General features: G+C 38.9%; 1 protein-coding gene across 1 annotated transcript; it reads left to right on the top strand.

Annotated features, from left to right (window-relative positions):
• The first annotated feature begins 3,821 nt into the window (after nt 1–3,821).
• LOC140946862 (uncharacterized) lies at nt 3,822–16,151 on the top strand. Its single transcript, XM_073395967.1, has 5 exons — nt 3,822–4,165; nt 4,794–4,905; nt 7,183–7,305; nt 14,341–14,463; nt 15,861–16,151. The coding sequence occupies exons 1-5, from the start codon at nt 3,863–3,865 to the stop codon at nt 16,148–16,150; spliced, it is 951 nt and encodes a 316-aa protein (XP_073252068.1). The 5' UTR covers nt 3,822–3,862; the 3' UTR covers nt 16,151.
• Nucleotides 16,152–17,267: the final 1,116 nt, after the last annotated feature.

Here is a 17,267-nt window from a genome sequence, read left to right as displayed (position 1 = left end):
TATGTCTCCTGTTGAGATTCTTCACACTGGCTATTTCGCTACATTTTTTTCTTTTTATGGGGATGATTCAGGGATCATCAAAACACTGTTGAGAGCTTGTTCCTACCACACCGTTGTTTTTTTTTTAGAAAAAATGGTAGATGATGATTTCTTTACTGCATAATCAGAGCTGAAATACCCCATTCTCTGGTGCTCTCTGTAAGCACATGTGCCCCACAATCGCTTGTCTCGTCATTTTATTGCTGTGTTGTTCCTGTGTCCTGTTTTATTAATTGTTACCGCTTTGTTCCTTTGTGCAGTCATGCAGAGGAAAGTCATACCAGTCAGTTTTTTTCGTTTTTTCCTACTATGTTTGCAGGAACACGGTTGTGTTGAGATCTAGAAATTTTGCTACCATGGCAACGTGACACAACGGCTTATCATCTCTGTCGACGTTCAGTTGATTTTAATAATCATTGCTTGGCGATTTTAGATACAATTGCACTCGCAGCTGGTTAATTTGTCAAATATTCTTACAAACATAAAATGTTTACCATGATCTTGGGTAATAGCTAAAGTACTTGCCCAGAACGTTAATCTAACTTCAAAGAAACACTCAGTACTCTTTGGAAATTCTTAACAAAAGGTCTACTTGGGGGTTAGGGGTGGGAGGAGGGGACATGAAATTTCCTGAACTCTCCTCATGAAAATACGAAACACAATTCAGTAAACATGAAAAATTGATCGACGGGCCACCTGTATCTTCCAATCAATTGGCCTCATGATGTTTTTTGTTTGTTTTTGTTTGAATGAATTGTCTGAATTTTCGTAAGCTTTTTAAATTAGTAGGAAACAGTGTTTTTAAGGATCTGATCGATCGATAGCAAAATATCCGACAGATAGAACAATTTGAGTTACAGAAAGAGAAACCTCTAAAGCTTCTGATCTATTATTTCATACATAATTTTTCTTTATAGCAAAAGTTAATATCTGTCTTTTACTATAATAGCGTGCCAGTAACCCGGTTTTTAATTAGCTATATCTTATAAAATAAGACCTCCCTTCTTTTCAGCTGTCTGTTAGTTTTGCCAAAATGTTTAATTGAACTGAAGTCTATTAACTTTCAGTTTAATACTCGTTCGCTGCATGAGTTTACATGGCATTATACTCGCTGTTGGTAAAAATTTACTCAAAAACAGAAAACGGTTACCACGATCTCCTTGAGTAATAGCTATGGGGAACATTGGATTAATGAGTTTTTAATAATATCTTGTCAAAACGAAGACTCTGAGGATGGGGGCTAAATGTCGAAAGCTCGCCTCTATTATTTCTTCCCCAAATTCAACAAATATGAAAAATTGAATGAGATAAAAAAAAAAAGAAGATATATTTGCTCTAGTTAATTCTAGTTAATACATTTCAAACTAACCAAAATAAAACTCGTTGGTGTTCGCTTGAAGCACAGAAGGTAAGATTGATATCTCTTCGTCTCTCGTTTAACGAGAAAAAAGTCGACGGGAGTAAAAACGACACAGTGCACATGTTTTATAAACATAAACACTATGTTTCTGCATATGTGTATAAAGTTTTTCCTTCTTCTCTGTCTTTCCCTTCAAATCAGCAAAGCCAGTCGATGGATGAAATAAAATTGAACGCTTGTTCTGAGATCAATAACAAGCAAAATTATTTGCCTTCTTATTTTTTTTTTTGAATTTGGTATTAGAAATAACATGAGCGAAGAATAATCTCTCACGAAAAATAGTAAACAAATTTAAAGATAAAAGTGAAAGGACTTATTCGGATTATTGGTTCATTTGTTATAACGTTTCTAAGAGGTTTCTTCAGTTTAGACTTTTCTCCAGCTGGAGCGATCCCGCTCACTTAAACATAGAACACCCACGCATCGTCTTTCTAAAAAGTGTTTTCGGATAGTCAAATTTTTAAATTTGACTTAAAAGAAAAAGGAAGAAGTCCATTCGATTACAAAAAACGAGCGCACAGTCAACTTAAGTATCATGAGAAAAAAATTAAGTGGGTTCTTTTCCGAAAAAAAAAAAAAAAAAAAAAAGATTTTTAATAGGGCCGGAATTAATATCATGCAGGTACGTTTTGGAAGTATGTAAATCAGCTGTCGAATCGGAGGCAAAATCTTGTTTCTCTTAATAAGATATTTTCAAACTAGCGAAGAATGACCATTGTTTTTCTTTCTGAGGCGTTACTAACCAGTCTAAGCGGCCTCATATTCGTTGATAAAAGAAAAATAACAGGAAAATAAAATTATATGCTTGTTACTACTGGTATCACATTCATAGTTGCATTTCTGCATGTATAATACGGAGTGAATTGTTTATTTAGAACCCCGAGGCCTTGATGTATTGACCTCGCTATCGCTCGGTTAATACATCTTCTTTAGTCTTTCAGATTAAAAAAAAAGTCTTTTAAACTTTTGTGGATAAAATTTCTATCATGAGCCACCAGAATTTTCTAAACTACGTGGTGTGTAAATTCACTGCTCGTTACACCTGCGGGAATACTGAAATGGATCTGACATAGAAAACGATTCAGCTTGGAAGGGATCAATTCTTAATCATTGATAGAATGGGCGTGTTTAACTTTAACTGATACGAAAAACAGGCAAAATTGACATTTCAAGCAATTGCGTTTTCTGTCTTCCTTTATAAAATAAATAACACTATAAGATTTTAAAAACTATTTCATTGTTGTTGTAGTTGTTTTATTCATTGCCCCTTTTTCTATTTATCGTCTTTGGAAACTCCCTATTCGTAATTTTTTGAAAATGTACTAATTTAATCTATTTATAGAGCCTTGTATCCTCGCACCTCGCAGAGATAGGTTTATTGGCAGGATAATCATACATGAAATTAAGTTGATCTTAAAAGATCCAGCAGTATTTGCAGTAAAGGCGAGCTGACTGCTAAATTAAAACTATGATGAGTTTTAAACATCTCTGTTTTTTGTCTTTGCGCCAATTGCTGTCACAATAACGCCATCAGTTTCTGCATTTTTTTTAGTACCACTTTGTTTACTATGTGGGACGTTGAGGTGCCCTTTGTTAATTGATGTGAGGGTTAAGAACTATATTTTTTTGGACTGAAAGTTATTAAACAATATATCTTTATTCTTGCTGTTCAAAGGTAAAACTATATACCGACGTTCATAGTTGACTTCAGCAACTTATTAATCGAAACATATTTTAGAATTTTGAAGCTGTCCATACTTTCGACCTGTGTTTGAATTTCCTTTGCTCGGACAGACACCTCAGTTACGAACTTTAATTAAATCATTAAATTTTGACTTTATAGTAAATGAGGGCTAAACTTAAGCAAACGTAAATTTACATTGCACCATCCTCTTTCCTATGCTACTTCTACGCTGGCTGGTAACTTAATTTACAATGCGTGTTTGTAATAGCCGTTGGGTAATTAACATTTCGCAATTTTTAGAGGTTAGCTTTTTAATATGCGACGATTATGAAAGCCTTTTATCAGAATGCCCTGTTCAACGTCGCAGTGTTGCGGTAGAGAAAAGCTGCACTTCTTTTCAACAGCAAAGTATATATATTCACCATTCAACAAGAGACATTTAACTCTGTGAATTCCCATGTCCTCAACCGGCCAAGGCGGTTTGTTCGCCAAAACGGCAACGAGCTTTTTAATGTTTTCCTATCCTCTACATTGGCAGGACAAGTCAATCACTGAAAGGACACGCGTCAATCGAGCTCAAAGTATTAATTAACTTGCTATATTACAAAATTATAAAATATGTTTATCAGTGAAACCTACAAAATTTACCCAAGAACTTCCTTAACGCAGACACATCCTGTTCATGAAAACAATGCTGTAATATTGCAGAGATAAGTAACATGATTTCCTCACTCATTTTCTGCTTCGTCGTTGGCGCAGTTTTAGCAGCCGAAGAAGACTCTAGGTCTGCCTACATCAAAACGCAAGAGAACAAGCGTTTACATGGCTATGTTGTCAAGAAAATCGATTCTACGGATGAAATGTCGTGCAGTCAAGCATGTTTAAGACATTCTTGGTGTACCACTTCTAACTTCAAAGAGTCCTCGGGCAATTGCGACCTGAACAAGCATGAGTTCTCTACAACTGACGATGACACCAAGCTCACTGATAATCCAGGCACAACGTTTTCAGTGTTTCTTAAGGTAAGAAAAGTTCTGGATTTTCCTTGCTTAGACAACAAGGGCGTGCATGTGCAGACGAGCCTAATTTCCGCTTGCAAGAAGAAATAAAATCCTGCACCCAGGCTAAGGCAACAACTGTTCAAGCGAAGCTAAGTTAAAAAAAAAAAATAGAAATTTTGTAAAACATTAAAGTTGAGTTGTTGTCAAAGAGCACCAGCTAGCATTCGCATTTCAGTCACATGTTTCGTATGGGAGCGAGCCATGTTTTCCTTTCCCAAACTTTTCAGTTCCGCAACATAATTATCGAAGGCAATGTTTTTCCCTAACAAGAGGCTTACATGTTTTGAAAATGAAGTTAAGAGAAGTATAGAGTGCAAACAGCTATAAATGTCGAAAAACGAGGAACGCAGAGCCGGCAATTTATCAGTGGAATTTTTATGTTCAACATTAGATTTGCGTTTTGTCGTTAAATGTTGAGGGATCAGTCTCGCTACCTGCAAGAATCAGTAGCTAGTACGTCGCCCTCCCCTGCTAGAGAGAGAGAGTGGCTAAAACATCGCCTTTCTGGTATATAAAGCTGTGAGAAGTCGATGGAAAACGATGTATATCATTTTAGCTTACCGAAGTAACGTATGAACATTTTCCTCAGGGCTGTCTAATGGCTGGATGCCTTAACGGAGGTTCTTGTTTGTTCGACGAAGGTAAAGATACGTTTGCTTGTTCATGCAGTCCGCATTGGAGAGGAGAAAAATGCGAAATGGGTAAGTCCAAATTGTTTTTGTTCCTTAAGTACGACAGACAATATAGGAGAAGAGTGAAAGACGTAAGCGGCTGAAAACGAAATCACCCAACTTTCTATACTTTATACGTGGCAATTCTTTTTAGTAGCAAGGAAAGAGTTATAATCTGCTTCCAGGTTTTCTCTGGCAATGTATAGTTGATATAGTGTAGTCCTAAGGAATTAATTTACATCCCTTGTAATATAATGTTGTGAAGTATTTTGAAAGTTATTTTTAAGACGGATCTATCTTATCTTTTAAGTTTAGTTTTTGTTTCATTAAGTCTTGTTTTGTTCACGTACTGTTTTCCTGTTTTGATCCTTTGTTTTTACTTGTACTTGAATTTATGCTTAGCTGGCGAATTTACTTATTGCCATATTCGGAATGTTAATCACTTGGCATTGTCATATGTTAGTTCATTACAGGTGGTCGTGTTTGTGGTGTTAGAGCTGACCTTCGTTCTTTGGTACTTATCAGTTGCGGCTGTGCGTAGGTTAATCTATTCCCTAACAATAGCAATGTTGTTGCAATGTTAGCGATAAGATATACAATAGAAACTCTTCCGGTCAGCTAACCCAAACATGTCCAGCTTTGGCTATTAAAACCGCTAATATACTTGAACTAGGAAGTAGAGAAAAGAGGAGAAGTAAGAGAAAAGTAGAAGTTGGTAGAAGTAAGTTAGTGAAAAAGTGGACGAGTTAGAAGATTAAGAAGAATAAAAGCAAGATGTAAATCAGATTCCTGGTACCTCGTCTTGTAGCGAGCGAGTTGCTCGAACACACCCCCACAAAAAGAAAAGCATGTAACGTATGAGACTTGGGCGTTTACCGTAAGCCTCGAATGTGGAATGTGGAATGGAATGGAATGTGGAAATTTTTCGTGACGTTCAAATTAACGTAAGTGATACCTAACACCTGGATCATCCCAACCATTACACATGACGGACGTTTTTAAACAGAGAATTTACATGCATGTATTAGATAATTATTTTGCTTAAGTCTTTTCGGCAAAAAACTGGTCGATCATCCGAGGAAACAGATTCTAAATAGATGTGTAGATTGTTTAATAGTTAGTCGTAAAGAAAACAAAGTGGCAATGCGCAAGCTTGGCACAATTGATAGCCATGTGTAGGATATTAAAAAATTCAATAAAAAGATGGGGTCCCCTTGCTTGTGTTTGTCTTGCTCGGCCGTTATTCTTGAAAACCATCAAAAAATTTTATCATTTTGCAAAAACTATATGAATGCTACAGTACCCTCGATCCTGTTTGCTTCTCGGGGACTATATAATCTCTGGGCTCCAAATGCAGAGTTTCACGTCATTTACTGTATACAAATAATACAACTTCTACTATCTTCTATCTCCCTTTAAAATATTTTCTTTGAGTACTTATAACATTCCCATATATTATTGTGTTACCTACGAGTTTAATCATCATAAGAAATAGGCCCTCTAAGGGGGGTTACGTATGTCTAGAGTCTGAATTTCAAAACCTGCTGTTTCGCGTATTGAGGAGGAGGCCATGTCGCTATCGATATTTTACTATCGTATTTGCGCTTTTCTCTGTCGCTGTCACAGTTTCAATCCATCTTTGTGTCGTTTGTCGCCATTTCTGCTGCCCTATGTCGCTGTTTCAAGGACATGTTTTGCTTGTCGAAATTTTGCGTAACAGGACCTCAAGAAAGTGGCCAACATAAGTGATTGAAGGGTGGAGCTATACAAAACACCGCCGTTGTATGCATGGACGTAATGGATTTAAAGTATGAAAATGAAAAAAAGGGAGTGTGAAAATAAGATGATACCATTTTAATTATAAGCCTACATTGCCAGAAAAAACTGAGTATGGACTCAGTAGTCTGAAATGTCACACATCTCCACCCCCTGACCCGTGGGGGCGCTTTTCTCTCCCCCGCGCCCCTCACGTGTTAGGGGGTGGAGACGTATGACATTTCAGACTACCTATGGACATTGACGTTCATGACCCACGGATTAATAAAGGAGCGAGTATACAGAAGAAACACATGTCCCTTTTGTAAATACGTAGGGTAGCAAATAACTAACAAACTATCAGTTTTCCCATGAAGTGGTGTGTCGTCTGGCTTAACCACTTCCCTTATTGTGGCAAGCAATCAAAGAAAACGGTAATCATCAATTGAAAATGATTTTCTACGAAAGATTTGAACAGACTACTGAAGGAATCGTTCAGTAAAAATTATATTCTTCTAAATAAATCAATGCATTCTTTTTACTATTTTGCAGACATCAACGAGTGTGAAACTGGAAAGCATCACTGCGACTCCAATGCTTTCTGTAACAACACTAAAGGCTCTTACAGTTGTACATGCAAACCAGGATTTTATGGAAACGGCGTTAACTGCACAGGTAAAATAAGGAAGCGAAAACCCTCAGCTGATAGCACTGAATAACCTGATAGGAAAGCATTTCTATTCAACAAATGTTTTCGAGTTCCATTAACTAAGGCGTATGTTAAATCTTTAGAGGTTCTATGAAATAGTTCCAACATGATAGCATGTGATAGGCCGGTTGTTTATCGTTGGCATACGAACAGGCTCACTTTGGCGAGTTTGGGGGTTATATAATGAGGCGGCGGTGCAGCCGTCAGCGGGAGCTGGCGAATCCGGTGATAAGAGAAGGGCAATTAAACGTTAAAAAAAAATTTGCATATTCGGCAACTATCATTAGTTGGATTCGAGGTTTTTGTCACGGCTTTTTTCCTTTGTTTCCATGACTATATTTTGCTATCTGCCGCAAAAATCTCCTCGCGCAACTTTCTGTCATTTACTTTGTCGAAATTGGATAGTAATTAGAAAAAGACTGGTTTATCGTTCATTTGGGAATATTCGTTACTTAGTTATTCATTAACGACGTTTTAAACTGCGTACTTCTAGTCTTCATATGTTAATAGGCGATTATGTCAAGTGTGGGTGGGCTAACAAAACTAAAGGCTCTTACATTTGTACATGCAAACCAGGATTTACCGGAAACGGCGTTAACTGCACAGGTAAAACAAGGAGGCAAAAACCTCCAGCTTATATCACTGAATAACCTGATAGGAAAGCATTTCTATTCAATAAATGTTTTCGAGTTCCATTAATTAAGGTGTATGTTACATGTTTGGGGTTCTTTAAATAGTTCCAACATGTGAACAGGCTCACTTGTCTGAGTTTGGAGTGTATTAATACGGCGGTGCCGTCAGCGGGAGCCGGCGAAACCGGCGATAAGAATAGAGCGATTCTCCAATTCCATACGTCAAAATATATTCGCATATTCGGCAAGTATCATTTTCTGGATAAGCGGGTTTTGTCGCCACTTTTTTCCCTTTCTTCCATGGCTATATTTTTCTATCTGTCGCAAAATCTCCTCATGCAACTTTCTGTCATTTTTGTTCACATTTTTTTTTGTTCCTATTAGATAGTACTTGAAACCTCTTAAGGGGAGAAATTAAAAAAGAAACTTAGCTCGATCGTCTGCAGGCTCGCTTTTCCTCGTCCCATTCTTCTTGCCAGCTAGCGCTGGTGGCTCCACCGCCAAAACAACCCCAAACACGTAGTTTATCGTTTATCACGCGATAGTCGTTAATTATTACTGGGATGCCCCTTTTTGGGGCTGCCCAGTTATAAATTTGGTTTTCGGTCGTCTGTGAAGAAAAACGGTCCCCCGGGGGAGGGAAGACACGAGGGTCTGGTACCGAGAAACGATGTTCTCACAAATGGTTTCATAGGATTTTCCCTTGCACGGACCCTTGCACGAATACTCAGCACCTCGTCTCCGCCCCCCCCCCCCCCAGAAACCCAGAAGGCGTTGCGAACCTGAAGAAGGTTATTTGCGTTGTTCGAAGCGATTCGATCATAGGAGTCACTCTATAATTTTTTTATTGTTCGAGTTTAAGTCAGTTGATGATGTTGGCGCTGGGAGACTCAGAGAAACGTCACGTTGCATACAAACCCACACGCCGTTCACGGTAGGTTCACACTAAAAGATGACTGTGAGCGTCACGTTTGGAACGCCGGGGCCGCTTCGTGAACTCAAAGAGAGAATTATCGATCGATGTAGTACATGAGCAATTAATAAGCACAATTTATAAGCAAAGTATTTCACCAGTTGACGACACTATGGCTGAAGACTTGATTGTAAGCTGTCATACTCAGTGAAGCGAACAACTCAGTTGCCGATGAATGTCAGATGAATCCTGATGTTACGCACGTCCATGAGCGAGGGACGTGACAACATTGCCATGTTAGAAGACTGGCTTTTCCTTTAAATATTTCCTTCTATTTAATGCAACACACGCCACTTTGGAGGTCTAAATTTCGGATACTGAGGATTAAGAAGACAGGGACAAAAATAGGAACTCTGAGAATTTCACACACAAGTTCAAAGCTTCACCGGGACATCCCATTCCGGAGCTTCACAAAGACCGACTTGAGGAAAATAGGAGCTATTACTGACAAGGTTTGGTGACTGAGTAGAGCACACAAGTGTAGCCCAGGTCGAGGTTTCACGGGGTTTGCTTTTGTTTGTATCCGTATCTTGCTAAGCTTTCATCATTAAATTTGTACATGATCTTGTGATCACAATTCTGTGTTTTCGTCCATTCAGTAAGCACGATATATCAGATGTATTGATGTCAGCATTAGCAAGTTTAAAAAAAAAGCCTTTGTAAATTTTCAGCTTGCGTGATGTTTCTTGATGTTTCTTGTACCATTTTATGGAGATGTAAACTGAAGTCACCGGAAAATGGGAACTTAAAAAAGAGTATAATCCATTTATGTCGAAACATAATACCCATGACTTACACGACCTTTATTTTCCTAAAGGCGTTTTAAATACGAACGAACACAGTAAATGTGAGGGGCAAAAACAGTTTTAATATGAATGAACCATAGGGTTTGATTAACATAAGGGTCAATTATTGTGCATTGAAATGAATCGCTTGGAAAGAGAGAGTTCTCTTGGAGATGTGATCAGAGGTAAACAAGGGCACATTGTGCGTTACGTTCAGTCTTTTTAATATCCAAGGACTGTAAATAGTGTTTCCATATTGTTTAGCTGGCACAAAAACTTCGGAGGAGTTATAAAGCGGCATAGTTATCTGCCATGAAGAAAAGTTAGTCATGGGTGTCGTGAGACAAACAGCGAATTCGAGCAAATTTTTAACTCATATCGGTATATCGATCTTTTCATCTATTTACATTGTTTAAAGTGCGTGCTGATAGAAGCAACATGCGAGCGAGAAATCTTTAAACTTTTTTAGGTCACAAAATGCAAAGGATGTTATTCCTTTAAGTTAGAGAAAAATACCAAGAGGAAAATCTTAAAACTGAATATTTTTTATCTTGTGGAAAAAATAGTGCGTTTTCATGTAGACTGTAGACCGCAAATTAGGATCGTCTAGTCTCAGTGCAGTCAGTGAGGCCCCTGGGTCGGGATCAATGATCGTGAGCAGTTGGCTATCTGTTTTAGTAAACTTCTGGGTTTCATCCAATACAATATTTCTGTCTAGTGTAAATTAGCCCAGTGGCGAGTAGCTGACCCTGTCGCATTTTATACTCGTGGAACGACAATTATTTTTGGAATGTCCGGTTACGTCAAATTAGTCACGTTATACTGTCACGCTATATTTTGGGAGACAGAGGGATTCGGGGAGGGGTGCGTGAAAATAATGCAAATCGTTTCCTGCTTAGAATTAATGACTAACTTGTATATTTTTCTTCATAATGGTGGAATTTAAAAGTTATGATACAGCCCCCACCTAAAAATGGTACTCATTTTTTTTTTGTTACGAAAGTCTTTCAAAAGGGTACAATGTTCTGAATGAGTTTACGTTTCAGTCTCAAATGAGATTCTGTCTCCACGCAATGGTCGGCGACAAGGCTTTATATAGTAGCCTGAATGTGTATAGCCGCCCTCTCCCCTCAGAAAAAATAGCCCCTTGGCAGCCCAGATAAAAATCGCCTCTCGGCGATTCTTGGTTACTTATTCACGACGTTACAAACTGCGTACTTCTGGTCTTCATTAGGCGATTGTGTCGAGTGTGGGTGGTGTAATAGTTCCCCCGTAGTGATTAGCATTACGAGCCTCATTTATGGTCGGTGGGTTTTCCACCAACCATGCGGTCCGCAGTGGTACTGGTCTGCAGCTGTATAGTCGATGTCTGAACGTGGTTACTCACGCTTCTGGAATTTCAATTCAGTGAGTATGAAAACATAGGCGTACGGGCAATTTTCGGCCAGGGGGGGCGGTAAACCATTTGCCCAAAAAATTCATGCAAGTTGCCCAAATTTTTACAAAACAGTCGAAAAGAAACGAGGGCCATACGATGCAACAACATAGGCCGTACTGGCATATGAAAGTGCCTCGATACAGTTTTTCAGGGTCAATACCCGCCAAGTTTGAGTATAAACTACGTCGCCATAAACAAACATTTGGAAAAATTGCCACCACAGTTGTATTAGATAAAGATAAAAATTTGTCATGATCAGGGTTGCAATGACATCAGAGTTGTCATAGCAACGAAATGACGCCATTACCTATTATACTTGCAGCCAGGCGGTGTGCGTCACGACCCACAAAGGTTCATGGGTAAAACTGTCACTGTGCCTCATTTTCATCGTGACACGGTCGAGTTCGCATCTCGTAAGAGAAATGAATCAAACCCAGGGATCAAAACACTGCTGCCTTTTCCGAAAAACATTACGGAAGAGAGCGATTTCGAGAATTTTCAAGATCTCATAGTGGCCTTAGATGCTTGCTATTGGCTTCACAAGACAATTTCAAGAAGTTTATCGCGATTCGGAGACGATCGTGCGATCTAGCCGACTTTGAGCGGCGACTAATTTCCTGCTTCTCATAAGATTTTATGTACTGTTTGGTTTATATGTATGTTTTTATCTCATAGTGAAAGAGATCTGTTGTTCATACCTGGATTTGCTTAACTAAAAAAAAAATTCGTCCATTAGAAGTGTTTATATATTTGATGGACTTTCTTACTCGCAAAGCAGGGGGAGCGTGTGCAGACAGGAAGGTGAGAAATCGTCTCTCATAACAATTTTATTTTCATCGACAAGTTTATATTATTTTGAAAACAGTGCCTGTTTGAAATCCTTATGCGCAAATAAATCTTCAATCAGACGAGGGGAAAACAGACCGAAAGAGCCGAACAGCTGCAGCACAATCGGAATTTCACCGAAGCTACAGCCGCAGAAACAAACAGTGAAATGAACCACGATCTTGTCTGTGCGGTCATTGAAGTGAGCGCAGTATATCGATTTTGTTATAAAGAGAAACCTAATCTCACAGTTTTAAAATCCTGTATGATGTTGTCTGGATCTTCGATAATGCAATGGATAATGGTTTTGTGTTTTGGTAGAGATTTATAACAATTTATTCCCTCACATAAGTTTACACAAAGATAGCACACACCGCATGCAAATTATTTTAAAGTCACGCTTTCAGTTTCCGCACTGGGTTATGAAAAATGTTTTGTTTCCAAAGGTTATTACAATATTCAAACTTATTTACCTTTTGTGGTTTAAAATAGAACAAACTCTTCCTGGATTTGGCGTTACTCGCTTCACGTCGGCTTCCGCTTCGGCATGTTTTTTAAGCCCGTTTCCCGCGAGTTGTGCCACTTGGCTGAGACGATGTCTTAATTCCAAGACACTTTCAATGGCTCATAACTGGAAAACTAACAGGGGTAGACCCCGGTAGACCCTGAAATTTGCAAAGAAGAAGGGTTGAAGTAACAAGATGGCCAAAATAATTCGATAAAACCGCTACCAGTAACCAGCAATAAATCCAAGAAGAACGGCAAAGACAACACTCAAATCATCATGGCGGCCTGCACATGACCGAGCAATTCAAACTCGTCACAAACGCTCAAGAAAGCAAAATATTTAAAAGTAACGCAACTGCTATCAAGATAAAGTATTCCAACAACTTTCCACGGCGGTATAGTAGCGAAATTACCAACACAAGCTTGGAATAAAGCGAAAATTTCACCACGTATACCTCTGCAAACAGCTCTTTCCGAGCGCGAAAATCACTCTACAAATGACGCATTCTGATTGGTCGAATCTCGTGACGCACACCGCCTGACTTGCAGCATTATTTCTCACAGTATGAAATCGTTCTTGGGAGCTTTTTCCTCCAATAGTCGCCTCGATATTCGTGAAGTTAAAACGGATTCTGTAAGAGCGTTATCGGGATGCTTTGGGATAAAGTTTTTATAGTTAGAATTACAGTAAAAAAAAAGGAAAATCTTGATGTTTAGCCGCTATCTGTAAAAAACGAAGCGCTTTTGACATGCAATTTAACCCCATAGTAGCTTCTTCAATCTTTTTAAAATGTGCGTGAATTATTTTAGTAATAATTCTGGTCAATTGCTACAAAGAAGGATTTCATTAGTATGTATCATGGCGCTCTTGTTTGCGGTTTTGTAAACATTTCGGTGTACTTCAACAAATTTGTGAATTATTTGAACCACTTGATAGATTTTTTTTTTAAAAATTAAGATTCTTCTCGTAATTCAAAGTGAGCTAGAATTAGTCAGCCACTTCTTCACTTTCACATCAATCGCTGATGCTATCTGCCATACACTGTTCTATGAGCGGAGATGGTTCTAGAAAGTTAGGAGGAAGTTTATTCTAATAAATTCACAATTGCAAATAGCCCATTACAGTACAGTGCCCATCGATAAAAAAACTCAGCATATGATAATCTTCCCTTATAAACAGAAACTCATCACGTGCTTGGCAACCACTGTCTTGTGTGAATGTAACTGGATTATTACGCCGACTTCAGGTTAAAATAGAAAATATTTATCTCTTCAAAATATTAATAAAAAAACATGAAAACGTCTTTGAAAGCTGGCTTTGCCCAAATTTTCTCTTGCTGCCCAAAAAATCTGAGTTGCCCAAAATTTGGGGGGGCTGCAGCCCCCCTCGCCCCCCCCGGCCAGTACGCCTATGTGTGAAAATCTGCATTGCCAGGAAAACTGCGTATGGCCTAGTCTGAAATGTCACACGTCTCCACCCCCTAATCTGTGGGGGGCGCGTCTCTCTCCTCCGCGCCCTTCACGGATTATGGGGTGGAGACGAATGACATTTCAGACTACCTATGGACATTTACGTTCATCTGGGGATTAATAAAGGAGGTATACAGAGAAAACACATTTTCCTTTTATGGGTAGGTAGGGAAGAACATAACGTACAAACCCCTAGTTTTTCCATGAAGTGGTGTGTCATCTGGCTTAACCACTTAACTTATTGTGGCACGCAATCAAAGAAAACGGTAATCATCAAAATGATTTTTTACGAAAGATTTCAACAGATGATTGAAGGAATCATTCAGTAAAAATTATATTCTTCTAAATGCATTTTATTTATTATTTTGCAGACATACACGAGTGTGACACAGGAAAGCATCAGTGCGACTCGCACGCTTTCTGTAACAACACTAAAGGCTCTTACAATTGTACATGCAAACCAGGATATTTTGGAAATGGCTTTAATTGCACAGGTAATATTGTAACAAAAACCCTGATAGCAAAAACCTTAACCTTATATAAAAATATTTTTAATCATCCATTTTTTTTTTTAGTAGACGCTAAAGTGTTTGTTAAATCTTCAGGCCTGTAGCCAGGTTTTATTACTGTACCGGAGGGGGAAGGGGGTGCGATCCAAGAAGAAGACGGACAAACCGTGGCTGGAGGCGCAAGTCTCTAGGGCGAAAAAGGGTTGTCTGAGACTGCATTTCGAGCGTTTTGATAAAAATGGATATTTTTTATAACTTTAAAAGTGATTTTTTTGGCAAAGAGACTCACTACTTTATTTTACGATTTTACAAGGACAATGTCAATGTCACTATTGAAAATTACAAATTAGAAATTAAAGAAAATTTTGAATCAGTATTATTCACTAGGTTTGATTTTTCAATAGTGGAACAAGTTCAAGCCTCCTTGGATGCTTCTTAGCAAACAGATCAACGACTTCTTCCAGATCAATGTCTGTTAGATAGTGGATGTGCATAAAAACAGCCAGAGAGGAGAGCCTCTACTGTGCCGCGAATATTACTCAGTTTTATAAAACTAAAATCAGCCACAGAAAACAGCTGATATTTTAAGCTATCTGAAAGACAAAGGACTTCAAGTTCTTCCTTATACTTTACGGAGGCGAAAACACGTTCGGTGGAAAGCGTCAGTCAGGCTTGTCAACTCTTTCACAGTATTTTCAAGTTTACATCACAATCAGTAAATTAGTAGTGAGGAAAGAACAATACCGGAACAATACTATAGACTCACTTTGTTTTAAATCGGCTGGTCAAAAATAAAGTGGACCTCTAGAGGCTGGGGGGGGGGGGGGGGGGGGAACTGCACCCGTCGCACCCTCCCCCCTCCCTACGGGCCTCATCTAGGGTCTTTTAAAACAGTTCTAACATGGAAGGGCTCGTTGTTAGCTTGTTAGTAGGCAAACTTGTGCGAGTTTGGGGTTATTATGGCGAAGCCGATGAAAAGAATGGGGTGATTCTCCAGGTCATAAGAATATTTACGTATTCGACCAACAGTTATTGGCCCGATACGCAGTTTTCGTCACAGCTTTTCTGGGTGTTTATTGGCCGGTTGCGGATTAAACTATTGTAGGTCAGCCTGCGAGAGCGGGTGAAACAAGAAACTTGAGCCGAAAAAACCGGATGCTCTCGCAGGCTAATTGTAGGTTGGCTCTAGCCTTATCCCTTAGGGGATAGGGGAGACTGGGAGATATTAGATATTTTACGCGAATGAACAGGAATGATATCTGGGGAGGGGGAAGGGAGGCAAGAGAGAATAAAGAATCATTAAAAAATATGATCAACCTAAAACTGTCGGTTCCGCCACACTTGAAATTAATTTTTAAGTAACTTAAATTATTCTTTAATAGTATTTTCAGAATTTATGAACTCGTCGATTTTGAACAGCAGTGATTACTATTTTCGTCATTTGGGCAATTTTCTGGAGAATGCGGTTGGGGACAATTCTCACTGGTTGCTGTGCTGGCGTGCTACACTGCATGGCTGGAATGTTAGTCAGTTTCACAGTCGCTGCGATGGAAAGTACGACACTGTTACCATCATAAGGAAAGGGAAATTCATCTTTGGCGGATACACGGATATTCCTTGGGGTAAAAAAACTAATTCCCTTATTTTATCGTCCTTTTTTGTTGCAATGTAACAGCTTTACAATTCTGATCTACTTGCACTGCTTATTAGAATTTAACTCTTGGTTTATAAAGTTGAAACCTGAACGTCAGTCTTGGTTTGTTACTGACCTTGTAATGATGGTGAAGTGTTTTTGTCTTAATGAACCCAGTTAGCTATAGATCTGGTCGCTCCCTACCCAGATCAGGGGTGTCTGGACTTTGCGTAGGACCGGTCACTCCTCACTTTAAAACTATTACGGAAAAATGAAATCTTACAGTTTGTCACACTGGGAGTAGTCTAACCTCCAGCCAAGTTCCAGATGATAAATAGGTGTGATTCTATAACAAGCCTTCGAGTTTTCGAGCTTCCGACTTTTCAAACCAATTTTCATTTCCATTGAAGGTTCGACTTCCACTTTGTTCTTACGTTCTGTTTGTTTGTTTGTAAGAATCCTTTAGTGGCTTTGGCAACGCTTCCAAAGCTTTAATTTTTCCCACTCAAAAATAAAGAAAGACTGACTCCGTTTTTGAGTAAAGTGGAGACGCCAGGAAAGGCTCTTTTCAGGGATTAAGCGTATAGTCCATGTTTTGGCTGAAACAGCAGGTCATTGCTAATAGCCCACTTTCGATAAACTGGAATTTTAACTACATTACTCCAAGGCTTTAGGGACAAAATCAGATTGCAAATTTTGGACGACTCTATTGTCTCACAACTTCCAGAGGAGACTTGAGCAAAAAGAAAACCAAACCAGATATACAAATATGACCAGAAAGCCTTGGAGTCATGTTAGAATTTTAATATATCGAACGTGGGCTATTATGCCGACAATGGCGCGTCTAATGGAGTCCCCTTTTAATCCAAACCGAAGCCAAAAAGGCGCATTTTTATTTTTCCTGAGCTAGCCACTCTTAACTCAAGGTCTCTATGAACCCCACCCATCCCCAGCAACTTTCAACAAGACTGTTGGATCCGTCGGTGCTGACAAGAAGGTCTACTTCAAGGGTATTGAAGTCTATCTCCCTTGCTTAGCTCGTGAGATGTGACAGGTCTGTCAATGGGATCTGATAGGCTTCGGATAGCACAACTTGCGGATCGTGCTTTGTAACGCAAAGAAGCTAAAAGTAGTGTTGCCGGTGAACGCATCAAGC

Source organism: Porites lutea, chromosome 8 (assembly GCF_958299795.1).
Source record: "Porites lutea chromosome 8, jaPorLute2.1, whole genome shotgun sequence".
NCBI classification, from domain to species: Eukaryota; Metazoa; Cnidaria; class Anthozoa; order Scleractinia; family Poritidae; genus Porites; species Porites lutea.
Note: the sequence above shows the minus strand (reverse complement) of the source record. Positions and strands in the feature narration are given on the sequence as shown.